Genomic DNA, 27,477 nt, shown 5'->3' on the forward strand with positions numbered 1-27,477 from the left:
CAACGCTGCTGTTGGAGTCAAATCTCTGTTGTATGTATTTGTAATATTATGTTAGGGCATCAGGTGTTCATTATTAAATATTGTGTTATCATTATTTTAGTTATTTCTGAATATTTTGCTGAGTTTGTCTTCTGAAAATTGTGTAACTTGGTATTTTATAGAGCTGATCACATTCAGCTTCCAGATGAGCATGATTCTTTTCCAGACCTTTTAAGATGGCTCTTTGGATAGCACTGAGGTTGCATTTGGATGGCCTTCACACTGCTTCAGCCAGACCCGTGGCAAATCTCTCATTTATTACTCTCGGCAGCTTGAAAAAGGGAGTGCTGAGTAATTGGATAAACAAGGAGGAAGAGGTACAGCTTGCACATTAATTTAGCTGTAATGAAAGGTATTTGCTTATATTGTAATTTTGGGACAGTTAGTCCTGCTTAAAAATTGCAAGGTCATAAGTAATGCTGACAAATATTCACTGTCCAGATTCTTTCAGAATAAATGTCTACCCTGTGAGCTCTTTCAACCACCTGCCAAAGTGGAGTGAAATACATTACACAATTCTGAACAATATGTTTGGAAACACTAAAGAACAAGAAATTGTACTCGAAACGCTGGCAAAACCAAGGAATTTTTCAGATGTGTGAAATGCAGTCTGTTAAGCCATGAAAGCGTTTATGGGTCTTTGACCAAGATTGGTTTTGAAGCTATTCCGTTTTAGTAATTTTTTGGCTAAGATTGTTAATTATTTAGTGGTTAAAAAAATTAGCAGCAAACAATAGCAATAGTAAGAGATACAATTGGTCAGGAGAATTGTGATGTCTTGCAATTCTATTTTTGTTTATGTCTTGAGTCAATGAAATGGATTGTTTGGCAATCCAAAAAAACTTTGCTCCTGCACGTGACCCTTTTTAAAAATGGGATTCTAAATAGTGTGGTGCTATGCTATTGGTAGTAACTTCACTCAAATGCGTGGCTGCTCTTTGTAGTCTTTGCACTGCTGAATTTGCTCTCTCTCCTTGCATACTGGAAGGAAACTCTGCTTCTGCGCATTCTTTTAAGTTGCTCTAGAACTTAAATACATTTATTCATCTTAATATTTTTTAAATTTTTAACTAATAAAAATAATTTTTTACTTCAGATTTTTTGCTTTAGGCTTTTACAAGTTCTTCCCAAGCAAAAGTGGGAATTTGATTAAAGTATTTATACCTGTAAATGACTTGTATTTATTGAATAAAGCCACACTTAACATTAATAGAAACACTAAAGTAACTAAATCTAAACAAATTAAGAACCAGACTATTTTGCGCAACAGAAATTACAGTTAACGTGGTGAGAAAGAAGTCAAATACTGGTATTTTCTGCGTGTTAATCCAACCTCTTTGCAAGCATTCTTACTTTATTAAATTTCTATATTGATCCTTATTTCTGTGTAATTCAGGTGGAAGTGTTTCAATTCACTAACTTTACATAGATCAAGGTAACAAGATAATCTTGTGATTTTAAAACAATGAAATTCTCCCTATTTTTCAGCCACAATGGAGAGAGAGGTTTTATTGGATGGTGACTTTTCTTGTTTGTGTATCTTACGATACTTACTTGCATTTATTTATAATAGTTTAACTACATTAGTTGCTGAAACTTAGTGACCTGGAAAAAATAAAGCATACTTATTTTTCTTTCAGCTTGAACTTTTTGGATTTCTTACAGTTAGTGTTTTAGTCAGTTGTGATGGCATTACAGAAGAAAACATGTTTTACAGGACAATGTCAGGCACTTAAAACTTAACAGTCAACTAATTGGGGGAATGTGGTTCAATAGGTTTCATGTGTAGTTGTTAGTTAGATGTAGGACTGTTCCAACTCAGAATGGGACGAGGAGGGAGATTCTTTTCGCCTTGTTTTCTATATTGATCAAATATTTAGACTACAGTAACTATGGCTGTAATGAAGCTTCCATTTTGAGTATGTAATTTACTTTCCTTTTCAATGAATATTCTGAAGAGTGTTATTATTTATTTATTTTTATTATTCCATTAATATTAAATAAACATTTTGAAGATTGTCAGATAACACCTACTTAGAATCTATGGGATTCAGGTTGGAAGGTTCCTCTGGAGATCTTCAGTCCAATGTCTTCCTCTAAGCAGGGTGAGATCAGATCAAACCAGGCTGCACAAGGCTTTATCCAATAAAGTCTTGCAAAACCTGTTTGGGCAACCCACTTTACTGTTTGATGGCCCTCAGGGGGAAAAAGGTTCTCCTTATGGCCAGTCAAAATTTTTGCTCAGCATTTACAATTTTACAAAACTTGGTGGAATAATTATTTTAATAGCCTCATGCTAATATTCAGTATGTGGTAAAAATAAAAACCATAAGTTTAGGTCACTTTTAATACAAAGGAATAGTCTGTCAATTCAAAAAATAATGGAATTATTCTTTCATAACATTTGTAGAGGAAACCAAACTAGTTTGGTTTTGGAAATACAACTGACTGGTTTTTTTAAAAGAAAAAAAAAAAAAAAAAAGTGGGTCAATGCTTAGTGGCCTTAATAAAAATACTGAAGAAGAATATATTTTCCCACTTCAAGATAGGTTAGATAGTTTACAAAATTAAGACTTGAATAACGTATGGAAGGTTAAAACTAAGGAATCGGGTTAGGAGTTCCTTTTGACAATCATGTATTTTTGATACTGAATTAATAGCTTAGTTTGAAGAATTTGTACACAGGGAAAGGAATCTGACACATGCATCCCTTTGCAAGACGGATTGCTGTTGCTGCAGTCCATTTTCTTTCCCATATAGTACTGAGTCTTCTGTGATTCTTTATTGGCAGAAGTACTGAAATAAATTGCAACTGCTCCACTTTTACATTCTTTAAGGTTGGGGAACTAAGTATGTATGTGTGCAGACAGTCTGGATAGACACTTGACTAATCCCAACTTGTATACAGTAAGAGTGATGTGGTTTGTGAAGAGCCACTGTTGTAGAGTACGTTACTGCTCTCATGGTATTCAGCCATTCATTCACAACAGTTAGTTCCTGTTGTCATGAAAATTATTTGTAAAAAATAATCTAGACAGAAAATGATAATGTATGCCACACAGACTTTTTTTGTCTTGCATAGAGTAAATATTTCTTCCTGCTGTGTATTGTATGGAGAACACGAAACAAAGATTTACGTGCAGTTCTGGCTTGGATGCGTGAGTTCCACTTTTTGATACAGACAGACTTCAGAGATCAGTCTGAGGTGGAGGTATTCTAGCACATTTAAGAAAAAAAGAAAACAGCAAACCAGATTAAGTTCCTTTTGGTTGACATGACAGGACCTTTGGGTAGATGCACTCTTACAAACTTGGACAAGATCTCAGTCATGTTACTCTTCTTGTAGATGTATTCTCTGTTCACTTCTTCTAAACTTACCTTCGTTACAACAGTCATGGCTTCTGCTGCCATTTCATTCTGTCACTCTGTGCATTTCTCTTCCTCTCAGTTCACAGGCAGTCTACAAAATACATTAGCTTCAAAATTAGTTAGCTGTAGAACACAGGAGCAGCCTATTTGGTGGAATTTATGCATGTCATCTGGAGAACTACCACGGATGTCCAGCACTTTATTGGCTTTGTATTGTTCTTTAAGCACTGTCAATCAAATTAGTTGCTGTCATTTCCTGAAGAGGAGAAATTCTTCATTGTAATTTATTGTAACATGCACTTATAGAAACAAATACTAAACTTGTAAAATAGATTGTTTTGAGTCTGCTGTTAGAACAAAAATTCCTTTTGATACTAGTCAGAGTTAAAAATCATTTGAATGGAGTGATAGTCTTTCTTTTTGGCCTTAAAAAGAAGTCAGCAAATAGGTTTTATTCCATTGACTGAAGAAGCTTTTAATTACCATGTTAAGCTACCGAAATTTAGCTCTCTCTGCAAATACAACTCTATGGTTACCCAAGTACTTTGTGACTGTTTAATTGGGCCCAAGCACAGGGCATATTGTTCTCATCATGTTCAGGAAAAATAAGTTGTAACAGTACATGCTTAATAGTTTCAGTCCTTTTCTCAGAAATAGTGTAAAAATATCAACCAGAAATAAGAGAAAAGAAATCACTGTTCTTCTTTCCTCTTTTGATTGTATTATTTGATAATATTATGATTTCACTGAAAAGATTTGGGCTGCATGTAGAATATATGTTGGTAATCCAGCAAATTAAGTTTTAACAATTATTGGGAAAAGAATAAAGAACCTTACTATGCTATTGAATAAACTGGGCATGATATGCCTACGTCTTGAATAGTTCCTGTCATTCTGGCCTTCTTACTTCAAAAAATTTAGGAGAATGGGAAAAGAGAAGCAAGGGTGATCAAAAAAATATGGACTCTCTTTACAAGGAATGACTAAGTTGATGACTCTTACTTGGAGGAGTCAAATTTTGGAAAAGTCACATTTGGGAGGATATTACAGTGATCTACAAAGTTACAGATTGTGTGGAGGGCATAAATAAGGAACAATCATTCGTTGCGTTTTTCAGTACAAGAACTAGAGGCTACCCAGTAAACTTAGCAGAAAAGAGGCTCGAAACACGGAGAAGAGAGGCAGCCCTTTATGCAAGAGTTAGCTGATGTTGAAACTCCTTGGCAAGTCACTTTGTGGAAGCTGGACATATGCATAGGTTGAAAGGTTGGCTAGGCAAGTTCCCAGAATTAAAGTCCATTGAGAGTTACTAAATACCCAGAAGCACATCTGTCTCAAAAGATCTGAACTGAAAATAATTGAAGTTGGAAGAGTATTGGGGTAATTGCCATTTTATGCTTGCACTGATGTTACTCTTTCTTGGGTATTCTCTTACATCATCGTGAAGGCCGGGTACTGGGTAGTGGAATCTTTGGTCTGACCCATGTTGCAATTCTTACGTTCTTATTTTTGTACCAGGTGTGGTCTGTCATCCTAATGAATTCCTACTTTTTACAACGTACCTCAAGTACCAAGCATTTTATCCCACATACAGTGGGAGTAAGGGCAGATGAAGTGGACATTTCATGTATAAAGACATGTGTGATCTTTTGAGAGACTTGTAAACTAATCATTTACAATATTCAGAAAGTTAGAAAAGGAAGAAAGGCCTTATCCACAGCAAAACCTTTAAATATATTTTCAATATGTTATTGCTATAATTTATCTCATTTATTTCTGTACAACAGAACTAAAACTTGATAGTAATCATAGCTGCTAGCTGTGTTTCCCTCCTGCCAAAGGTCTAGACTAGTGGCTTCCTATAAATGGTTTAGCATAATATTTTCTGCTGTGTGGCAGGATGCCCCCAACCATGCCTATGTAATTAGTTTTGCTAGTCTTCCTTTTTCCCAGACTTGTTGCATTGGCATACTCTAAAAAGCATTGCCCTACAAGCTGCTTGAGCTGCTCTGAGTGAATGTCCTTTGTTCAAAGGCTTTATGTATTAGTTGCTAGACTTTTTCCGAATGCACTGATAGAAAAATTATTAGTAATGTACTTGGAGTAGATATGCAGAAATTTCAGTTCTGTTGTCTAGGCCAGCTTTAGCTAATCACACCCATGTAACTCCATCTAAATTTTGGCTCAGTACTGAGGATGCAATAAAACTATGGAATCACTTTTGAGGAACAGAATACAGCACGTTAAGTATTACCTACTTTGCGGTGATAGTGCAAATGCTGAATCTCTCAGTTGTCTCTGAATGGTAATGAAGTCACAATTTTCACTCAGGTAGGTAGCTCTACATTTCTGATGCACTAGTATAAAATTTTTTACTGTGGATCAGGGGCTATGCCATGAAAAGAAAATAAGATATGCCACAGAAAAGTTTTGAAATGCTCCTTGTAGTTCTGCTAGATTTAAACTCTCTGATTATTTTTATGGGTTCATGGTCTCCAGCTTGTAAGCTTTGTGCCTTACCATCATAATTAATTTTCAGATTTCTACAATTTTGAAATTTACATACGGTTTATCCAGATAAAGGTTTTTTAAATGATTTTGTTGAAAGATGCCTGGTTGAGGAGTCTCAGTGTTGAAGGGACCTAAAGCCTAGCTCGAAATAGAATTAACATGTTCTGAAGAAGAAGGATGGATTCATCTAAGATTGGACTACAACTGCTAGAAGCCCTGGAGCTCCTTCTGTATGATGGCTTACACTGTCTGTACTGCTATCAGTAAAGTCATTCCAGTATACTGAAGAGCCAGTCAAACCTCTTTAGCTAGTGTGGGTGCAGTGTTGTAGCACAGAACTTGGTGCAAGGTGTAAAAATGGAAAGAAGCAAGATAGATCTTTGGCTAGCTACCCTAGGCTAAGACTATTGATACTGCTATGACTGCCATGCGGATGTCCCTCAAAATTATGTTTATAGTAGGATAGGCCTATTTGTATAAGCTAGTTGACGATAGTGATGATAGCTGGAGGCATCAATCAATCTCTGGTAATCTTAAAGCTGTGGAGAGAGAGTTCTGCTGGAACTTAATGTTCACTGAGGATCACAAAAGGAAATACATGGAGGAGAGAGGAATGAATTAGAGCAGCAAGCCTGTACATGTTGGATACAGAATAGAAAAAAGGAAGAGAGAACTTCTAACGATGGAGAAACCAAGGCAGAGCAGAGAGTGAAGTGAAATTGCTAGTCCAAGACCTGCAAGGGGCAGGCTTTGGAACCACACGTGCCTGGCTGTTTCTTCAGTGCTAGAGTTTGCTTATAAAGCTGTCTCTAGAGTAATTCTAGAGTCTACGTTGTCAACTAAAATAGTCTAATGAGTTTGTAGAGCATTCATTTGCCTTCAAGATATTGTGGTTGAGCTGATACTTACTTTGTGGTCATGTATGGTCAACAGAAAGATTCTGATTAGAAGAAGAATGCGGGGAAGGGAACTCTGTCTTTTCCAGAGTTTCAAATGATGTTAACAGTACGTCAGCAGACAGCATGGAATTACCTGTATTTTTATGCTACTTAATTATAATCCACTTAATAGTACTTTCATAGGAGTAAAGATTGCTCTGTGATAAGTGTCATATCTGAACCAGTCAGCAGTATTGATGCTGTTTGAGTCAGGGTTTTTTATACTAACAGAATACTGATATTGTTCTTTTAAGTTTCTGTAGGTGTCTGTCTTGGATACTTAACTAGATCATGATCTAACAGTTTGTAGCACTTCTTATTCTGTATTTTTCATTACTTTATTCTCTTCTCATTGCTGTAGCTGGTAAGGACACATTTCTATATGAGGATCATGGCTTACATTGGAAAAGGAAGCTTTTAGTCTGAAAAGTGGCAAAAATGTACATAAATACAGATAGTCTTAGAAAGTAGAAGATGATTAAAAAGCCTGAATGTATTATTTCCTCAAAGTAACAAGATTTTAAAGATAGTCCTCTGATTTTTGGTACGATGACTTTCTGTCAGTGATTTGAAATGGTGTATCACGGCCTAGGGTCTGTATGTCTCAAGTTGAGAACCGTCTCAAGGTCTTTGTCTTGTCTTTAGAACTATTTTTGTTTACAGACTCAGCTAATAAGTCCTCTATTTTCAAGTAATTAGTATGTTTTGCAATAGCTCTGCTATATGCTTGCATGACTCATCAACGTAGTGTGGAAGAAAAACCTCTCTGTTGATGTATTTTTCATTAACTTAGTTGAAAATTTTTTTAGACACTCTGGCGGTGGAATTTGCATTGAGAAAATCATAATCTCAAAATCAGCTTTGTACATTTGTCCTAAGTACACCGATAATACTACTGATTATGGTAAATTTGCAACCACTGTCTTAATGTTACATTGCCAAAATTGATGAAGGCAAATGACAGCATTAAAAAAACTGTTTCAGAACAGAGTTCATTTTTACTGTTCTGACTGCATTTGCAGTTTAGAAAAAGTAGTATATGAATGTTTCATCTACAGTGCAGTTATTTAAAATATTTCTTTTCATATAAATCAGGAGAATTAGAACTTAGAGCAGTAACAGTTTTTCTAGCTGTAACTCAGAATTTCATTTATCCACCTGAAGCTAAGTATCAGAAGAAAGTCCAATAGAGCCAGACATTGGTTGTCTACGGCAGTTTTAAAGACATGGAAAACTAATAATAGAAGATGCTATTTCTGTTGAGTGATGTGTAACATGTATATTATGCTTTTCCTTCCTTGGTTTAAATAGCTGGTTTTGGTTTGAGGTTTTTGAGGAAGAAACCAAATAAGATGTGTATTTAGTTTTAAGGCAGAATGCTGTTGTGGTGTACCGCTTTCTGTAAGGCTAAGGATATGCTGTAGTAAAGCTTTTAGAAAGACATCAAAAAGTATTGTGTTATAAAGAGTATTGCTGTTTGTAACCTGTGCAACTCTAATGAACAACCAAATTATTTTAGGAATGATGAACTGTTGAAGAATTATGATACAAATATTTTTATAAAAAAAATGACCAAAAGTCAGTATTTGTTTTATTTTTCCACACAATTCCCTAGCATTAGTGACATTGTCTGCGCTTGCAAAGTAACCCCTTTTTAATAATATCCAAGTATATGTGTGCAAAAGAATATGGTTAAACTACAAGCTACTTACTGTTTTTTTATTTCCCATAATTTAGAAATAGGGGTTGGAATTGTCAGATAGCTTGAGGTTTTTGATCCCTTTAAGGGAAGTCTGAGATTTCAGTTTGATTCAGCAGTAGTTCAGTTTATAGTTCTAGGTGTTGGAACTAGATTAACTTAAGTTTTTTAAAATAGGGGTATTTTTGTCTGATCTTTAAACACTTATTCAGTTATGAGGTATACATGATTGGGTGCATAGATAAATCACGTTGCATAGCATGAAGAATAAAAAGTAAAAAAGGTCAAATTCTAATGAACCCATTATGTTTATCATTGACCAGTGATGTATGAAAATGACAGTCCTTATTTGAAAAGCTTATTGTTGAAACCTACAGTAATAAAAAACAAGAGTCAAAAAGTATAATTTGGTTTAAAACAAGTGAAAAATAAAACCTTAATTTCAGGGATAACATTTGGAAATGTTCCCTAAAAATGAACTCCTAATAATTGGTAGTAGTTAGCTCTGTTTCCTCTTAGTCAGGACAGAACCAGTTCTTAGGCTTTATTTTGTTTTCTGACAACCTTTTCAAGCAGGTTAATTGGCAAATCCAGTGGTAGTGTGTGCGTGTGTATATATATATATATATGTATATATGAAGTACTTGTTCAGCTGTCTCAAAGTTATGAAGAGCTTTATGTCCTATTTGTTGGTTTTGTCTAGCCTGAATTTTGTTATATTGATGAACTTTTTACATTTATATTCCAGCCATCTTGGTAGGTTTTTCCTCAGCAGTTTGCTGTGATTATTTTTTTTGTTTCCTAAACTCTTCTTCTTTAAGAAATATTTCTTCAAAAGCTTCAGTTATTTCTGTCAATATCTATCTCAAATATTACTCAGGCATATTGGTAGCTTTCAGGTAATTTTAGAGTATGTTTACGTACTTAAAAGTAAGTAGCTTGTTTCATACTGGTTTTGAACAGTTTGCATTTCTAATAAGAGTTTTCATGCTTTATTCGTTTATCATACTTGAAAAAAAAATATGCTGTGTGTTACTCTTGTTGATTAGTTAAATTCTTTAAAGTGTATCCAATGCTAGTATTCATCTATTTTCCAATCCTGTTGCAGATGTATTTCTGTCTCAGTGTTAATTTGATGCAGCTAGTCCTTCTTTCTGGTACTGTGGACATTTCCAGTAACGTAGAGCTAGTAATAACAGTGCTTTATAGAGACTCTTCCTTTAGAGGGTCATTTCACATAATCAGACTGGTGAAAAGGGCAATGTTATCCTTGAATGTATAAATACACATAAACATGTAAGAAGAAGTAATTCATTCTGCCTTTGTATTTCCTACTGTTAATACGACTATTAGAACAACTTTTTGAATTGTAATACACATGCTTCAGAAAGCGTAAAAAGCCCTGGAGCTCAAAGGAAGGTGGCAGAAAGACCACAGTGTAGTGGTGCGATGCTGACAAAGTTCAATTTATTCATCTGATTTAAAAGAAAATTTAAAAAATTATTTCATCATGAAAGAGATCTCTACTGGGACAGAGGGACTCAACTTTGCTGATAAAGGCATAACAACATCCCCCAGAGGGACACTGAAATTTTTTTTTTTTTAAGATTGAAGAGGAATTAGCTAAGTGCTAAAGACATTAGAAGAAAAATCAATTAAATACTAAGATGCAGTCTCTGCCTCTGAAGTTCCCTAAGCCATGGAGCTAGGGGCTTCTATCAGGGAAGGTATCAGTCTCTGCTGTCCTCTTATACCTGCAAGCACTCAAAAATAACTGTGGTGGAGGGAAAGGCAGATGAACTGGATAACCTAGTACAGCTGTTCTCAAATTATATTGAAAACATCTCTTAATGTGAGATTGAATAGCTTTTAAGGAACAGCTTTTTATCCTATATAGCTTCTAGAATAAATTACTTAACTTTTTATGCTAGAGGTGGGCAGAGGTATGATTGAATCATCGTGATGCTTTCTGGCCTTCAAACCCTTTTTTAATAAGGGAATACACTTGCTTGCATAGAACTCTGTGGTGAACTTCATAGTTGCACAATTACAGGTATTAGGCCCACAAGCTGACAGCTAGATGGGAGAGAAATGTTTGTCTTCCCCGTATGTGTCTGGGATTGGCTGTGGCTACAGATAACTTATCTGACAAGATTGAGCAGTGCTTACAGTGTTTACAGAGAACTCATCTTTCTTATATATTGACTTAAGCGTCCTACTCAAATGATCAGGATCATACTCCTCATCAGATTTGCAAAGGAAAGGGATTTTTCTGCAAATCAGAGTTGCAGATAACGGAGACTTCTTCAAGAGATAGTCCATAGCTTACATCTACACGAATAAATTAAATAAACATGTCAGTGACTTTTTTCTTGCGCTGGGGACCACTGGCACAGAACTTCTTGTGTCCACACTAATAAGCTGACTTGTCCAGAATAGAGTAGCTTCGTATGTTTTGCCAGTTCATGATTGTGTGGGGTCACCTTCTGAACTTTTCCTGGGAATTCTTTGAGTTTAGTTGTTATCATGGGCCAAATCTGTGCAAGGAATGTTTTTTTTTTTTTAACAATTTGATGGACTTTTAAAACAGTTTGATAATACAGATAAGAGAATTTCAGTGTCCAGGAGTGTGGTCCCTTTCACTTTTTAATTCAGTGCTATAGATATATATTTTAGCATGGGCATGCTCATACCCTGCCAAAAAAGACTAGAAATTTTTCCTTTTTAAATGCCCTTGGAGGGTACACTAACACTTCCTGTTTGATTCATGGCACGACAGGAGGCAATTGCCGCTCCAATTCTTCACCATCCTGTTGAACTGATAATAGTCTATCTCTGCAGTTTCTGTCTTGCTGATGTGTCAGAGTTGTCAGTGACAGCTGTACATCCATCATGCATTTCCCACCTGTCTGATGTGGCTCTTCAGCAGCCCTGCAGGTGTGCCCAGAAGTCCCAGACCTCTTTCCCATCTGCCTCATCAAATGACTTCTGATCCATTCAGGGTGGGAATGGACATGTAATCAACAATCTTGCCTCATACCTCTTTCCACATTCCACTTCCCTCCCCAGCCTGGTCGCATTTCAGGGACATATGCACCCACTGTATTAGGAGGCGTATGATCTTCTTTTCCAATTTGGGCAAAGGATTTCCTTGGCTGTCTCAAAATGATCAGACTGCCATCTCATCCTGAGGTTTTTTGCAACCTGCATATCTATATTCTTACATTCAGATTTTGTGGTGGTCCTCTTACGCATTCTGTCAGTGAATCAGAAAGAAAATATATTCACATCTTGCATTTTTCATAACACTTGTGACTGTTGTTATCATTTTTAATGGTTGGTTGAGATAACTGTTGGCTTGACAATTTATGTTTTGGTTGTCTTTGGCTTGTGAAGTATTTACTAAGCTCCTGGTGGCAGCTATGACCCATCTTCACATTTGTGGTGGTTTTGTTTGTTTGTTTGTTAGTTTGATAGCAATTAGACCTATCTAATCTCATGGGTAATCTGGATGATTTGTCACTTCAGGCGTTTCTTGGCTTGAAGCTACCATCTGGCAAGTATTAACTCTGTAGTATTCCACATTTTGGAACCCAACATCTGTGGGTTAAATGGATTCCTTGGAAATTCAACATGAAGTTAGAGGAAGTGGTGTCAAAACCAAAAAAGACAAGTTAGGTTGATTTGGTTAAATCGTACAGAGAAGCAAATGATGAAATCGAGCTGTTTGGTACATAAAATTGATAAGAACTTTCAAACAAATCATGAGCAGAAACCATCCATCTGAAAGGAAAAAAATGAAAAAAAAAAAATGGAGCTTGAAGGTGAGGTAGGTAAAGTCAGTCATTGGACATTGAAACCTTAGAGGTTTTTTTCTGTTAACTGAGGCATGAGAGTATATGAATGCTCCTTACAGGAAATTAATTTTGCCTATGAAATTTGAATATTTAACGAAGCCATAATTAGAATACATTGCTACCTGGGTATATTCTTGCAAAAATTATTAGTGTATTGGAAAATAAAATCATGTTTTCCTTGGTTTTATTACCTAATTTAAGTTTCATTATCATCATGTTTTCTTACAAATGCTAGCCTATACATAATGAAGAACAGTCGTTACCCAGCATAAACTGAAGACTACCATGGTCTATGTTTTTCAAAAATATAACAGGAACAAGGGGCTTAATTCACATTATTCTCTCCTACCACAGTTCCTTGTGAAACTGAACTGAAGGTGAGGAGTAACTTCAGATTCATACCTGTATAAGAGTAAGCAGATTCAGGCCATAAGGGCAAATTTTCAGCTCTGCTGAAACCAGTGACAACATTTTACTTGAGTTTAGTGGAACTGGCTTTCTTCTTAGATGTCCATTTTATCTAAGGGTGTATGTCTTGAATTGTTTTTTTCCTAGTAGCACTGGATATTAAAAAAAATTAGAAGACCTATACTTCACATGTATTGCACAGACTTCCTTGTGTTCAGTTCTAAATGGCATTTTAAAGAACTTGAGCAAGTTTCAGTTTTCTCACTAAATAAGCTTGAGCCCTGTCTGCTTTCTTTGAGGAATAATTTTGCATTAACTTCAGTAGGATTAGTTTCAGGCTCTGTCTTAAATGCAGAAATAAGAGGTTTGCTTCCTTAAATATGTAAAAGGCAGGAAATACTCAGTAAAATCTTTCTTTATCTCTGTATCTGTGTCATCTTAAAGCTTTGTGACATACAAAACCTGATTATATTCCAACACATTTTATCTAAGAATGCTGATTTGATTACCTCCCTCTCTCCAAACAGCAAGTGGAAAATCAGTGGGAACTTTATGTGCGTATAGGATGGCAGAGTTTGAACCACCTTGATGAGATCAGTGCATATGAACACTTGAGTTCAAAATTAGAGCTTAATCCCACAAACTCCTCCACACTTAGTAGCTTTAAAAATCACAGGAATTCCACGTGGTCACAGCAATCTATGTGCATAGAGAATTTATTAGATGTATTCCAAATTTTAAGCTTTGTTGTTTTGTCCATGGATTTGGCTTACAGGCACACCTTAACTCTTTTTAGCACTGAAAGGTATATATCTTGTGATCACACTCCTACATGATAACCGTCCTTAGGTTATTTTTAACAGAAATATCTGGTGGCCTGAAATTAGTAACTATATGGGTTAAAAATTGAAGTATAAAGATGGTATCTTTTCATCTTTGTTTTCACTCACCATTCAAAAGAACAGAAATTATTGTGAAACATAGTGCAAGGAAATCAGTATAAATCCTTGAAAATCAAAGGCGTTGTATGAGTGTTCTCATACCACTAGCCATATCATAGGATTGCATATCCAAAATATGAAGGTGTAATTAATGAATTGACTGCTGCATGACCACTGCTATTATTATTAGCTCTGCTGCAGAAAACATTTTAATTCCATTTTCAGCGCTGGATACTCACGTTAACTACACAAAAACTCATTGAGCTTCTGTATTTGAAGGCTTTATCTAAAATGATGAAAATTCTCCTTTAAAGACATTATTTAGCTTTTTTGCAAAAATGTTTTTCATTTTAGCTTGTTACAGTATACTTGTAAGACATATAATCATTGGAAGATAATAAGAAAGGAACTATAATGGCAGTTCATAAGATTTTTGTGTAATATAATTGTTGGTGTAATAATTGAGAGTTGTAAATTAGAATCAAGGTCTAAGTAGTAGAAGTTACAATTAATATTGTTCAGTTGATAAGTGTGAGACTGTAAAAGGATTCCAGTTATGTTGAAAAACTCAAGTTAAGTGTTTTGAATCAGTAGCTGTCTATAGACATGCTGCTGTAACTTCGTAACAGCATGGTAGACTGCTTTATGGAGCTGGTGATTACAAAGATCCACTTTAACCATTTTTTTCTTACTGGCAGGTGTCCCACTGGCCTGAGGCCAGCGGCTGTGAGTGTACTGCAGCTTGCGGTTTACACCAGAGTATAGAAAATGCCGACACCAGCTGGCTGCACATAATTAAGCTGATTGCGGTCTGACAACGTGAACTGTGATACAAATATGTGATAAATATACAAAATATCTTACAAATGTGATTCTCTGACATATTTTATCTACTTTCTTTCTCCTTAACAGATATGATATCTGCACTTACAAAAACAAGCCTTGTGGAACACTGGGTAAGATTATAAAGAGAAACTTCAGCTTGTATTTGCTGTTCCCTTGCTTTATACTCAGCTATTGATTTATTGACTGATTAGATCTTTTTAAGTTTATGCTTCCAAAATCTTGGAGTTTTATAAACATGAACAATAAAAGGTAACATAAGTGGGTTTCGGCTTTGATACATTGCTTGAAGTTTAAATTAAGTGAGCTGCTGCTGTGTATTTCTTCTGTGGCAGCTGTAGTTCTGATAAAACCTAGCAGATGACTCAAACTTACTTCTTACAGAAGAGAACTTGGTGGGTTTTTTCCATTTAACATGTGTCCATGATCTAGTTAAAAAAAATACAAGTAAAAGACCTCAGGAAAGTTAAAAACAACAAAAAAGCCCCAACCACTTACAAAAGAAACAAGCTTTGAGGTTTACACTGTTGCTGTGTTGTACACAGGGAGTACAACTTCAGATTGTTCCTTTCACAGACTTAGAGAAAAATACCACAGTGATATAAATTACAGTAACATTGAAACTCCTTAAAACAATGCTTTGACAACAGAGAAGCAGACACAGCAAAGTTAGGTGCAGGATGGAGAGCTATTGTTCTCTCCATATGTAAATTTGTCGCTAAAAGTTATTTACTATAGTATAGTTATTACCTTTAATGGTACTTTAATATATGAAAGAAATATTATTCAAAGACTAATGTGACATTTATTTAGATTTTTTTCAATTTGCATCCTTTCATAAGCCTCTTTCTCAGAAGTAAAGAAACAATTCTAATTCAGCTAGTTCAGACTATTAATACTTTTCTCAATCAGAGCTCATAATTGTATTTGCTTTGACTTCCCCTGTAGTACTGTATGCTTTGATAGCCTTAACTCATCTTAATTTTTCTACAAGTCCCACTCAAGTCAGCACAAAGCTTCTGGCACAGGGATGTAGTTTACCTGGGGAAGGGTACCAGAATTTTGCCTGCTGCAAGTATAAACAATATGCACAGCATGTTTTAGTAAAAGGCAAATGATGCTGATGAACTTCTAAATGTGACAGATTTTCTTTGACATCTGTGTGGAGGAGAGAGAACTGAAGATACTGTCTATATTGGTGTCATAGAATTGTCTTTGCAAGCGTTGAAGGAAGTTTGAAAGAGCATATATTCACGTATGAACTATTTGATGTTTTTACGTGATATTTTTAACACAGATCATTAGTGTGCTAGTCCTTACTGTATCAGGCTTTGGCATAAAGGCAAATTCTGCTTCATTTGAATCCAGCATAACAGAGGATAGACTTTGGCAAATGTTTTATTAAACAAAAGGCTTGATTTTTTTTTTTTTTTTAAATAAAAATCACATAGGGTATCAGTTCCAACTCAGTGTTGTAGGACCCTTGGCAACACAACCATGACAATTTATTTGCATTATAGGCATTGAATTGGAGAAGAGACAAGGCCCTGTGGCCCAATTTTGCAAGGCATTTAATATGCTTAACTTCCACTGACCTCCAGTAACTAAAGCTAAGCATATATTATTTAAGGAGTCTGTGAACAAAAGTCTCAGAGAGGTCTCAAAAGGTCAAAAGAAACCTGAATCATTGGTATTCTAGGAAGACAAAGTAGTAAAGGGTTTCTTTCGCATGGCAGAGACACTCCTCTCCTATTCCTGTTACCTAAAACAGGAATCATTCATGGAACCTCTCAGAAAAGATAGACCTCAGATGTCTTTGCAGCATGTCTGTGGCTCCAGTGAAGGACAACTCCTGTTTTAAATCTGAGCCATAAACCGAGTTCTTGACTTGATCTCTGTCACTTTCTGCAAGCATGGTATGGAATTACGTTAATCTGGTCCTGTAAGTCACTGAAGCAAGTGCTCAGTTACAAGACCTGAAGATACAGATGACTTTGTTGCTCAAATGTGGTGGACTTTGCAGGGCAACATGACAGTTGTATATAAGTATTGTCGTGTTGTCTTCAGAATGTTCTGCTCAATTAGAATAGCATAGGTGAACTGTAATTATTGTTTTTTCCACAGGTTGCACACTGCAAAAAATTGGCAGAGTTTTCTCCATGGATAGTCTTTTTTCTTCTGATGTTTTATCCTGTTCTCAGTGGAAGTGTCTACACCCATGATTTGTTTATAGCAGTAGCACTGTTTTGATGCAAATTCTACAGACACGCTTTGTCATCTTTTGCCCATGTCAGTTTGGTTATCAGAGTAGTTTTGATGTGTGCAAACTATATTTGTTTTGGAGAAAACTTAAGTCAGAACACATACTCCCCAAATGCTCCATATGTGCCTATGGGAAACATTACAGTCAAAATCACTACGTGGACTGTATTGTCATGATATCCTGTAATATTGTTTACCTTTAGAAGGCTTTGAACCACCTGTGTAGTGAGTATGCTCAGCCTGTGGGATTAAACTAGTCCAAACTGGAGTGTCCAGTCCAAATACAGATACGTGAGGAGCCTCATCAATATCAGTGCTTCACACTGCTGACCCATTCGTATGGCTCCACATTACTTGCTAATGTGGGGACAGCCAGGAAGCACTTGTTGTCTTACTACTTGCTTACTGTTAGTCGAAAGAGAATAACTTGAAGTGCCTGCTCATAACAAGAATATGATTTCTCTCTTCCCCCCTCCCTGCCCCATTCCCCCCATCCCCCAACCAAAGTTACACTTTTTTCAGTCATTTTTTTGTTATAGTGTAGTTAACTGAGCAGGTAATTTCCTTAATGAAAGGATTACTGCTGGTTACAGATAAGAAACTCTGGGGAGGAATACATTAAATAAATCCAATGTTTAGAGCTTTCTCTAGTGGGACTAAATTATGACTGCAGTATGTTGTGTGATAATCTGTTGCTGAAGAATGTGTAAGATACGGAAGAGCCATATTCTGTAAATGCCAGTGCCTTTCTCTCTCTAGAGAAGGTTTTTAAAAGCACTTGTAATACAGTAAGGTTTTAATTCCAGAAGATGATGGGTGATAAATGGAAAAGACTTCGTGGTTAAATGAATGCTTGTTATTAACATGTCTCCTCTCTCTTCATTGATGCATTCAGTTTTGGTTTTTTTTAATTTTTTTTAATGTAACATGTGGGGATTTTCATAGCTAAAAAAGTTGCTTGTATGTTTTTATGAACCCACTAAACTTAAACAGATTTCTTTAGAAAAATAAAGTGGATACATTTTGCTTTCTTCAGGCTCAAGAATGTTAAAATAGAAATGCTTTCTTGAATTCCCACTCCTGGCTCAAGTTACTAGGTGGTCCCAAGTTACCAGAAGTAAAATTTATAAATCTAACCCCTAGTCTAGACATTTTCCAGCACTGACTGCAGTTCAAAAAATATTAATGTCTAGCCGGCAAAGTGAAATTCCCCCCAGTGATTTTGCAAATGACTAGAAAGTTAACCTTTTGCCAACTGCTCCTTCTGTGCATAGAGGTTATTAAAAAGAATCCAGGCATTTATAACTAGGGCTTTTAAGACTGAAACACCTTGGCATGACCCTTTGTGTCTCCTTCTGTTTATTCAGGCTTGGCCTCTGTGGCTGGAATGTGTGAGCCTGAAAGGAGCTGCAGCATTAATGAAGACATTGGCCTAGGTTCAGCTTTTACCATTGCACACGAGATTGGTCACAAGTGAGTGAGTTTAAAAAAAGAATACGTTTTAATGTATCACCTTTTTAATATTAGTTTAATAATAGAATAATAGTTTTGGGGTTTTTTTCCTGCATGGCTGTACCATCTCTATTCTGGTGCTCTGTGTTTCTGTATGTAGTATTCATGAGTGGCAGTATATTTTATTTTGTATATATTACCACGGGCTTTAAATTTAGAACTGAAGAGTCATTGTTTATCCTTTGATTTTAGATTCCAGTTAAATCTGTGCTTTTGAGATTTGGCTCACAACCTTGCCACTCTGTTTAATATTTTTAAATATCTGGCTTTGAAAATTTTCTCTCCCCCCCTCCCCCTTTTACTTTTGTCTACCTTTCTTTATGAAGCAAAAATGGTTAAAAGGTAATTTTTTTTCTTTTTATTATTTTGTCTTAAATGTAATTCAAGCTATTTTCATTAAAACATTGATTCTGTTGTCAATATTCATACACTTAGTCATCTTTCACTCAAGCATGAAGTATATAAAACAGTCATAGAGCAGTCATAGCATCACTTGTTACATTTTAAGCATCAGCATATCATTTTAAAGAGCATGATGTTATGAGACTGATAAAATCTGAGTAGAGTTTGGTCTGGAAATATTTTATGTCTTCCTTCAAAAGACAGCAGTGTTAATACATTGTGATGACTCTAAAAAGACTAGGTACCTTCTATTATCAAGAGGTTTCCTTCTTTGTTTACCAACATTGAGTTGACCAACACTGACTTATGGGTGACATGTTCTTCCAAACATTAGCTGATGCAACTGCTAAAAGTTCCAATGCAGACTGAAATGGAAGCTATCAATTTGCTGATCAAAAAAAGGAGTTGAAAGTAAACAGTTATTTCCAGCCCACCTATCATGCAAGATAATCACTGGTCAAGTATGATCTCATTTATATTATGTATGAAAACAACACTGTAGTTGTACTGAAGTAGATGAATTTTAGAATCCAAAAGCAATTGTAGAAGATCTGAACAAAAATAATTTAAAACACATGTAATACTCCTCATCTTCATTTCCTTCCTTCTTTTCCTTCACTTGCATGAGTTGAAAAAGATAGGGTAAAGGAAAATATATTTCCCTTGTTGAGGAAAGAGCTCCTCCAAATCACTCTGACGTGATTTTCATAGTTCTGAAATTCTTGTTAAAAACATCTCTTATAGTAATAGGTGACATTGCTGCGAATTTGTCACATGTTTAACACAGAAAACTATCTTTCAATACCACATCTTCATTCTAATCCATATGTCATGCAGCTACATATTTTATGCAGGTTATTCTACAGATATATGAAAATAATTTAAATATATGCAGCTATTTTATCATGCAAAGCTGGCATGATGACAGTTGATTTGAAGAGCTTAGAATTTGGTTAGAATCCGGGAAGAACAATATAGCGATAGCATATATCCTGTGATCACAGGAATTTCTTTAACTGTCTGTGTTTTCTACATTCCGTATCTTTTGGCTTATATGTAAAGTCTTTTAAAATTCTGAAATCTTGGCTGTTTGAGGCTTTCACCCCGTCCTGTAGCTGGCATGACGTGTCAAATGCTTGTTTGAAAACAAAGTAGAAATCATATTCCTTTGGTTTTTAACCAATGCACAGTGGTTAAAGAAAGTTGCACTGTAAGCTTGGGGTTAAAAATGAACATGCCATGTAGATACCTTCAGTAAAAGCTGAGAAGAATATGTGGGCAGAAAATCTTCAAGGTTTATAATGTTTTGTGCTATCCACACATCACCTCCCGTTCACCCACACTGTGACTGAATGCCTCTATGACTAAATCAAGGAAGTTGTTACTTCCTCTCAACTTCCTGCTTCCTAGTACCTACTAGAAGGTACTTGCATATGTGAGTAAAATAATTGTCTTGGGGAGCCTTGTAAGCTTTCTTCTTTGGCTGAACTGTGATGATTGCTTTTCTCTTCAGACATACATGGGAAATAGGAAATTGGCTTCGTTATCAAATGAAAAATAGAAGCATTTAAGGAACATGTCTACACTGAATATATAACATATAACAAAAAAGCACTCAATTAAATTAGAATGGGAGGACTGTACTTTGAAAGATCATGTTTTTATTAGTTACATAGTTGCCATGAAATACTGAGTTTTTGAAAAAATGTTGAACTGAGGAGTAAAATTTTCTTGTGATTAAAAGAGAACAGTAATGATAATACATATACTTTGATAGATTATCCACAGTTTGTCCAAAATTGGATGTGTAAGATTCCCTGATGGAAGCATGGATCAATTAAATTATAGAGTGATGAGAAGTCATTAGATCATTCAATCTGACTTTCTGTATATCATAGTGTATTAAATTTAACTCATTTAACCTTGTATTGATCCAAGTAACTTCCGTTTGGTTGAAAAATATTATCCAGAAAAGCACTTAGTCTTGAAGACTTAAAGAGAGTGAGAGAGTGAGTGTGATTATTATGGTCAGTCATACTTTCTGTTTAATATTTATAAGTGTTTTTTAAAATATTTTTGTGGAGTCTGTTCCTTACCACTTGTAGTTTTTATGTGTGTATAACCCAGTTTTGGTGCAGATAAGCTGTGTGCAGCTGAGACTCATAAACAGCTGTTTTTCTTGAAGACAACCATACACTGTGATTAACTCTGTGATTCTTTCCTGAGGGCCTAAAGAATGGTGTTAGACTAACAGTTTTATAGTTGTTTCTCCCTATGGATGGTTCTGAGAACAGCCTTGTATTACTCTTAGTACTTCCGTGAATCAGATAAAATTCCGAGTGGGCCCTTTAGCCTTCAGAATAGTGTCTCTAGAAATTTAATTTATGATACTTGACTTACAGAATGCGTACTTTCCCATCATATATTTCACACCGAAGAAATGCTTAAGATTTCTGGTGAGCAAAAATCACAACCAGTGATTTCTCATGGCAGGAGTGAGAATTGAATGCATTATCTCCTGCGTTGTCAAGCAAAGTTTGACTTTTTCTTCTTAGTGAAGAAAGGAACTATTTTCAGGCTTGAATGTGGTCTTACGCTCAGACAATTTGTGAGATTTAAGATCCAGTCCCATTTTCTGTTTCCCTACCAGCTGAGTTAGGTGGCTTTCCTCTCTATGGTTTTTAATTTGGATACTTCTAAAATTCCTAGCTTGCCCCATGCACACGGTACAGGATGCTTGGTTGAGCTGATAAGGAATTCCAGGTTTCATTGAAAGGGGTATATCCCTAGAATAAAGTATTGTGCCATTCATTGTTGCAGTCCTGTGGACTTAGCTGAGATCTGGAAACTGAATAACAAAGTGAAAAAGAATGAATAAAAGGGGGGAAAAAAAGGAAATGTCAAGACTCAAGGACAGTGGAGTAGACTTAGAACAGAGAGCTGCCTATAAAACTTGGAGTAAGAAAAGAATTTACTGATGACAGACAGCTATTGAGGGCTGTACAGAAGGAGCAGGGAGAAAAGGCTGGTAGATAAAGTAATTTCTGAAAAGTCAGAATTGTTTTAACTTATAGAAGATGTAATGAATTGAAATTCAGAGGAGTTTGGCAGTCATATCTTCATGAAAAAAAAGTGTAAGGAATACTAATGAAATAGATTATAGTCTAACGGAGTAAATTGGCTTCAAGATGAAGAGCAACAGTATTTTCAAGCATGTATTTAGTTCTGAATGAATTCATACCGCTAAAATGTGCCTGCAATTCTAGCACTTTTTTAAAGTCTTTTTTAAGTCTATGTGCAAAGTAGAAAAATAGCATAAATACCCCTTCTCCTATATAAGAAAGTTAGTCTTCAGTGCTGGAGTAGAAATTTCTAATCTAGGAAATCCTAGGGGAACTTTCAGAAGCTGGTTGTCTTTTCAGTGATCAGTGAGCTTCATGTTTGATCAGCGTATTGGGTTTACATGGCAAGGTTTTGGTAGTGGGGGGGCTGCAGAGGTGGCTTCTGTGAGAAGCTGCTAGAAGCTTCCCCCATGTCCAATAAAGCCAGTGCCAGCCAGCTCCAAGTTGGACCCACTGCTGGCCAAGGCTGAGCCCATCAGCGACGGTGGTAGTGCCTCTGGGATAACGTATTTAAGAAAGGGAAAAACTGCGCAATTGCAGCTGGAGAAAGGAGTGAGAACATGTGAGAGAAAAGACTCTGCAGACCCCCAGGTCAGTGAAGAAGGAGGGGGAGGAGGTGCTCCAGGTGCCAGAGGAGAGATTCCCCTGCAGTCCGTGGGGAAGACCACAGTGAGTCAGGCTGTCCCCCTGCAGCCCACGGAGGTCCACCGTGGAGCAGATATCCACCTGCAGCCCGTGGAAGACCCCACACTGGAGCAGGTAGATGCCCGAAGGAGGCTGTGACCTTGTGGGGAAGCCCGTGCTGGAGCAGGCTCCTGGCAAGACCTGTGGTCCTGTGGAGAGAGGAGCCCTCGCTGGAGCAGGTTTTCTGGCAGGACTTGTGACCCCGTTGGGGGACCCACGCTGGAGCAGTCTGTGCCTGAAGGACTGCACACCGTGGAAGGGACCCACGCTGGAGCAGTTCGTGAAGGACTGCAGCCTGTGGGAAGGACTCACGCTGGAGAAGTTTGTGGAGGACTGTCTCCTGTGGGAGGGACCCCAAGCTGGAGCAGGGGAAGAGTGAGGAGTCCTTCCCCTGAGGAGGAAGGTGCGGCAGAGACAATGTGTGATGAACTGACCCCAACCCCCATTCCCTGTCCCCCTGTGCTGCTGGTGAGGACGAGGTAGAGAATTCGGGACTGGAGTTGAGCCCGGGAAGAAGGGAGGGGTGGGGGGGAAGGTGTTTTAGATTTGGTTTTACTTCCCATTATCCTACTCTGGTTTGATTGGTAATAAATTAAACTAATTTCCCCAAGTCTAGTCCCCCATGACAGTAATTGCTGAGTGATCTCCCTGTCCTTATCTAGACCCACGAGCCTTTCATTATATTTTCTCTCCCCTGTCCAGTTGAGGAGGCGAGTGACAGAGCGGCTTTGATGGGCACCTGGCATCCAGCCAGCGTCAACCCACCACAATCACTCAAACCTCAGCTGCATTATAGGACCTGATTTTGAGTGAGATGTTTTCTAGAAGAAATGCTTGTCAAGGAATGTATGTGTTGTACAACTAGAAGGCAAATGCTCCAATCTGAGGTAATGGGGACACATACACCAAACTTCAAAATAGCTTTCAAAAATATTTGAAACACGACTGGGATGAATTGTACTAATACCACCTCCTGTCAGTTCTCCCATGAACAGATCTCCAGTTGATGCTGTCATTGTTTGATATGTGATGATGATGTCTTCCATCTTCATCTTCAACTATAGCAGGGCTTACAGACTGTCTCAAATCTACAGTGTATGAACACCTGAACGCCAGCCAGGACAAGTTAAAACTTGTCCCTGCTAGATGCCTCGGGTCCTGCTAGATGCCTAGGATTGAGACCGATGCCTTAAATTTTTAGGTACAGTTTAAGTAACATTTTTTAGTTAAAAAAACCCAAACTAAAATGTGTCCAGTTTTTGGCTGGAGAAGCCATGTAAGACATACATAATCATATTCTCGCTCTCTCGTCCCCCCCAGTCTTTTTTCTTAAAGGAACATTGTTTTATGTCTGCCTTTGTAATACTGCAGGTATAAAAGCATGTAACTTCTATAAAAAAGTCTTCATTGGGACTTCAAATTTAATGATGTTTTATGCATATAAAATGAAATGTCATAAGGTTAGAAAAACAATTCTGGTTTCTGTGACATTTCTATTTACAATATGAAAAAGGCTTGTGTCTAAATATCCGTGTTATGTGAAGTTTAGAATTTACAATACTAAAATAATTTGTCTAACATTAAAGCATTCTTATCAAGGAAAAGTAATGCAATAACACTTCACAGTTTTTAACAAAAGTGTAAGAAGAATAAATGGGGTCAAGAGGAAGGTTATCATAACCTTCAGGGCGTCATGAATTTTCAAAGGAAACCTGAGCTCAGAAGTTTGCTTTCTGGTTAGAGCCAATACTTTCCACTTTGACCTACAGTGTAGAAACCTGATGCATTCATACTCTGGCTTTGTGTAGCACACAAACCTTACTTAATGTTACTCTTGTGGCATGAAAGCAGAATAACTGTGGAAGTGTAAACCAAGAGGAGGAGTTTGTGCTCTAGTTTTTCTAATCTTCCCATAGAAGTCTGTCATTTCCCTATAAGAAAGTTCAGGTTTCTGAATAGACTGCATTTTTTTTTAGTAAATTAGAATTTGCTGTGCTTTTAAGAGCTTCATATGTTATTTAATACTAATCATGCTAATATATAAAAATTGTAGTTGATGGGGTGTTTGATCATCAGTCGTAACTCAGAGAAGAATGATGCTTAGGAATTAAATGGGAAAAATGTTATCATAAAAGTATGCTGAAATTATGTTTAATTTCATGGCAGTTATGCTTGTTATAAAGCTACCATTATTGAATTAGTTTGTTTACGAAGTTTTCAGGGCAGTAATATGTTTCACCAAAGTCAAAGTTTTAAATTCTGCATTACTTCAGAATAAAGGATTAGGGATGCTCCAAACCATATAATAATCTCTAAATGCAGGAAATCAGCAGTTAAGGTTAAAATCCACATTAATGGCAATAGAAAGTGAAGTAACTAATTAATCTTGATTCCTCCCTTAAGGGGAACAATGTAATATGAGGTAGTTTCAATCAATGCTATCAATGTTTGTGATCCTGAATTAAAATAACTAATTTTTCAAGACAATACTTTTTTATCCTTTTTTCTTTTATTTGTAATGTCGTTTAAGGGTGAGTTGCAATTTGTGTGCTGTTACGAAGCTGTAACCAATACTTTTATAACATTGGCTAGAAATATATATATGAGGCTACATAGAAAAATGAGAACTTTATCGTATGACATGGTATGGGGGATATAGTTGAAAAAGCAAGGAAAAAGTGCTGACCTTCTGTTACTATATAACCATGAAATATGAAGATTGTATCTTCTCCAAAAATTTACCATAATATCACATCAGTTGACAAATATTTAATTGCTAGTAGACATGAGAATAATTAAGAAAATTACCATGTATGTCCACATAGAAATTGTGCTTTGATGCATGTAGTTCATAGCTCTGGTATTGTAGGGAAAAAAAATTCTTTTATTCTTTAATACTAGATTATGTTTGCATTCATGCACTTTTTGTTGAACAAAATAATGCTGAAACATGCGAGTTTTCCTTCTCTTCCGTCCTTGTACATGTTCAAATGTCACTAAGGCAATTGAAAGCTATGGTAAACAGGGAAGCTGACAATTTTCTTATTTTTTCAATGTAGTCTGTAACTAGACATTCTAAGCTATGTGAAATACATATATAGATTTAAATGACACTTTTTAAGTAATTATGAGAATAAGTACAACATACTACAAAAAATAAATGAATAAAAAGTTTATGAAAAAGTTGGTATCTAATAAAATAAACTGGCAGGTTTTACAAGCAAATTATAATTCACGCTTCAGGTCTGTATCTGGTACAAGAATACTTGTTCAAGCATGCCTTCCATCTCTTCTCTGTGTAGCAGAGATTCACTGTTAGAAATTTTTAAAGTATTCTTCACTGGTGCACTTTATGACCCTTCCCTGCCCTTTGCTGCATTCTCCATGTTGTGAGAGCAGTGTGTGTAACTAACATGCTGAGGCACTGGAGGAAGTTGTAGCAATGTACATTGGTCAAGATACTTAGCTTGAAGATGACCCATTTCACTCTGAGTATGTATGTTTGTCTTTCCTAGTGCAAATAATTAGTATAATAAAACTTCTTCAGGTTAAAGTTTCTTTTCTCTCTTAGAAAGAAAAGTTTGTTTTTCCTGAAGAGTTACTTGTAGTTACGCAGCTCTAAATCAGCCTCAGATAATGGACAAGAAGATCAAGTGGTTGATTTTACAGTATTTCTCTTGCTTGTGTTCCTGTAACTTTGTTGCCTCACCTGACTCAAGATTCTCAGTCTCTGGTATGCTTCTTTCTTACGCTGTTAAACAAGTGGCAGAGCAAAGTAAGAGCCTGTGCTTTCAAAGAATTAGGTCAAACTCATACACCACATGAATCAGTAAGTGACTAAAAAATGAACATACCCTGCTGTTTTATTTATAGAAAGGAAACATTAGCATTCTCTGCAGTTCTGAACACTCCAAACCCCAAGAAAGCTAGGAAATGGTTTGATATGCAGATCATTAGTACTACAGTTGGAAAGTGGAGCTAATTGATTGTTAATGAGGAAAAGCAGTTCACTTGAGTATCACATTTCAGATTACTTCAGTGCTGTAAAAGTACATGATATACAAAATAAACCCCAGTGAACAGTACTGGGGAGCATTCAGATTGGTTTGGATCTGTCTTCTCTGAATCTTAAGTGTTTGGATAATAAATGAGGACAGAAGCACCATGGCTGCCTCACAAAAATAACTGCTGTCGTTTCAGATACATCAGCAATAAGTGTTTTGGCAGCCATAACCATCATAGTTTAGAACCGCCCAACAAATCAGTAACCTCATCTTAAATACAAATGAAATTGCAGGGACCTGCAGTATTGTTCCTTCGCAAGATAAAGGAAGGGTAGATGAGAAGTTCACATTTCCATCCTTCCTTCTGCTTATACTCCAGGGTCTCTGGTTATCTATTGCTGTTTTGTTCAGTGCAGGTGAGACTGGTTATCTTCCCTGTGATTTTTGAGGTCAGATCTTAAGTTGGATGTGTATTACAAATAATTACCTCAGATATTTTTTTCAGATATAAGGAAAAACAGATTGCCAAGGAAAAAACCATCTGTTCTATTACAGATGTTAGTAAATGAAATGGGCACAGAGCACTAGTCAGATGTGGTGCCGCCTTAGTATTTTTTAAGAAGTATACAAACTATACGGAAATTGCAGGAGAGTTTCAAAGTTCTTAGTGTTGCTACTTTGCACAGTTCTTAAATGTGATACAGGTGCTCTCTTGGGAGAAAGAGGAGCCATAATGCTTGGGAAAAAAAAAAGAGCTGCTGGGTTAAACGTCTTTCCTTGAGATGGTAGGTGGAAAGGTAACTTCACAGAAAAACTCCTGTGTCACCTGAGAAGACTTTTCACTCTCTCCAAGATCATCTGGCTGTTCTTTTAAGGACAAAATTAC

The 27,477-nt window shown here is 36.4% G+C and overlaps 1 protein-coding gene across 8 annotated transcripts in view; it reads left to right on the forward strand.

Annotated features, from left to right (window-relative positions):
- The window catches only part of ADAMTS6 (ADAM metallopeptidase with thrombospondin type 1 motif 6), a 160,668-nt gene that overhangs the window by 44,308 nt on the left and 88,883 nt on the right, over positions 1–27,477 (forward strand). For all 8 annotated transcript variants that reach the window (XM_052777737.1, XM_052777736.1, XM_052777735.1 and 5 more), the window contains 2 exons: positions 14,675–14,718; positions 18,235–18,340. In XM_052777737.1, coding sequence (XP_052633697.1) covers positions 14,675–14,718; positions 18,235–18,340 — 150 coding nt within the window. The remainder of the gene's footprint in view (positions 1–14,674; positions 14,719–18,234; positions 18,341–27,477) is intronic.

Source organism: Harpia harpyja, chromosome Z, assembly GCF_026419915.1.
Source record: "Harpia harpyja isolate bHarHar1 chromosome Z, bHarHar1 primary haplotype, whole genome shotgun sequence".
Classification (NCBI taxonomy): Eukaryota; Metazoa; Chordata; class Aves; order Accipitriformes; family Accipitridae; genus Harpia; species Harpia harpyja.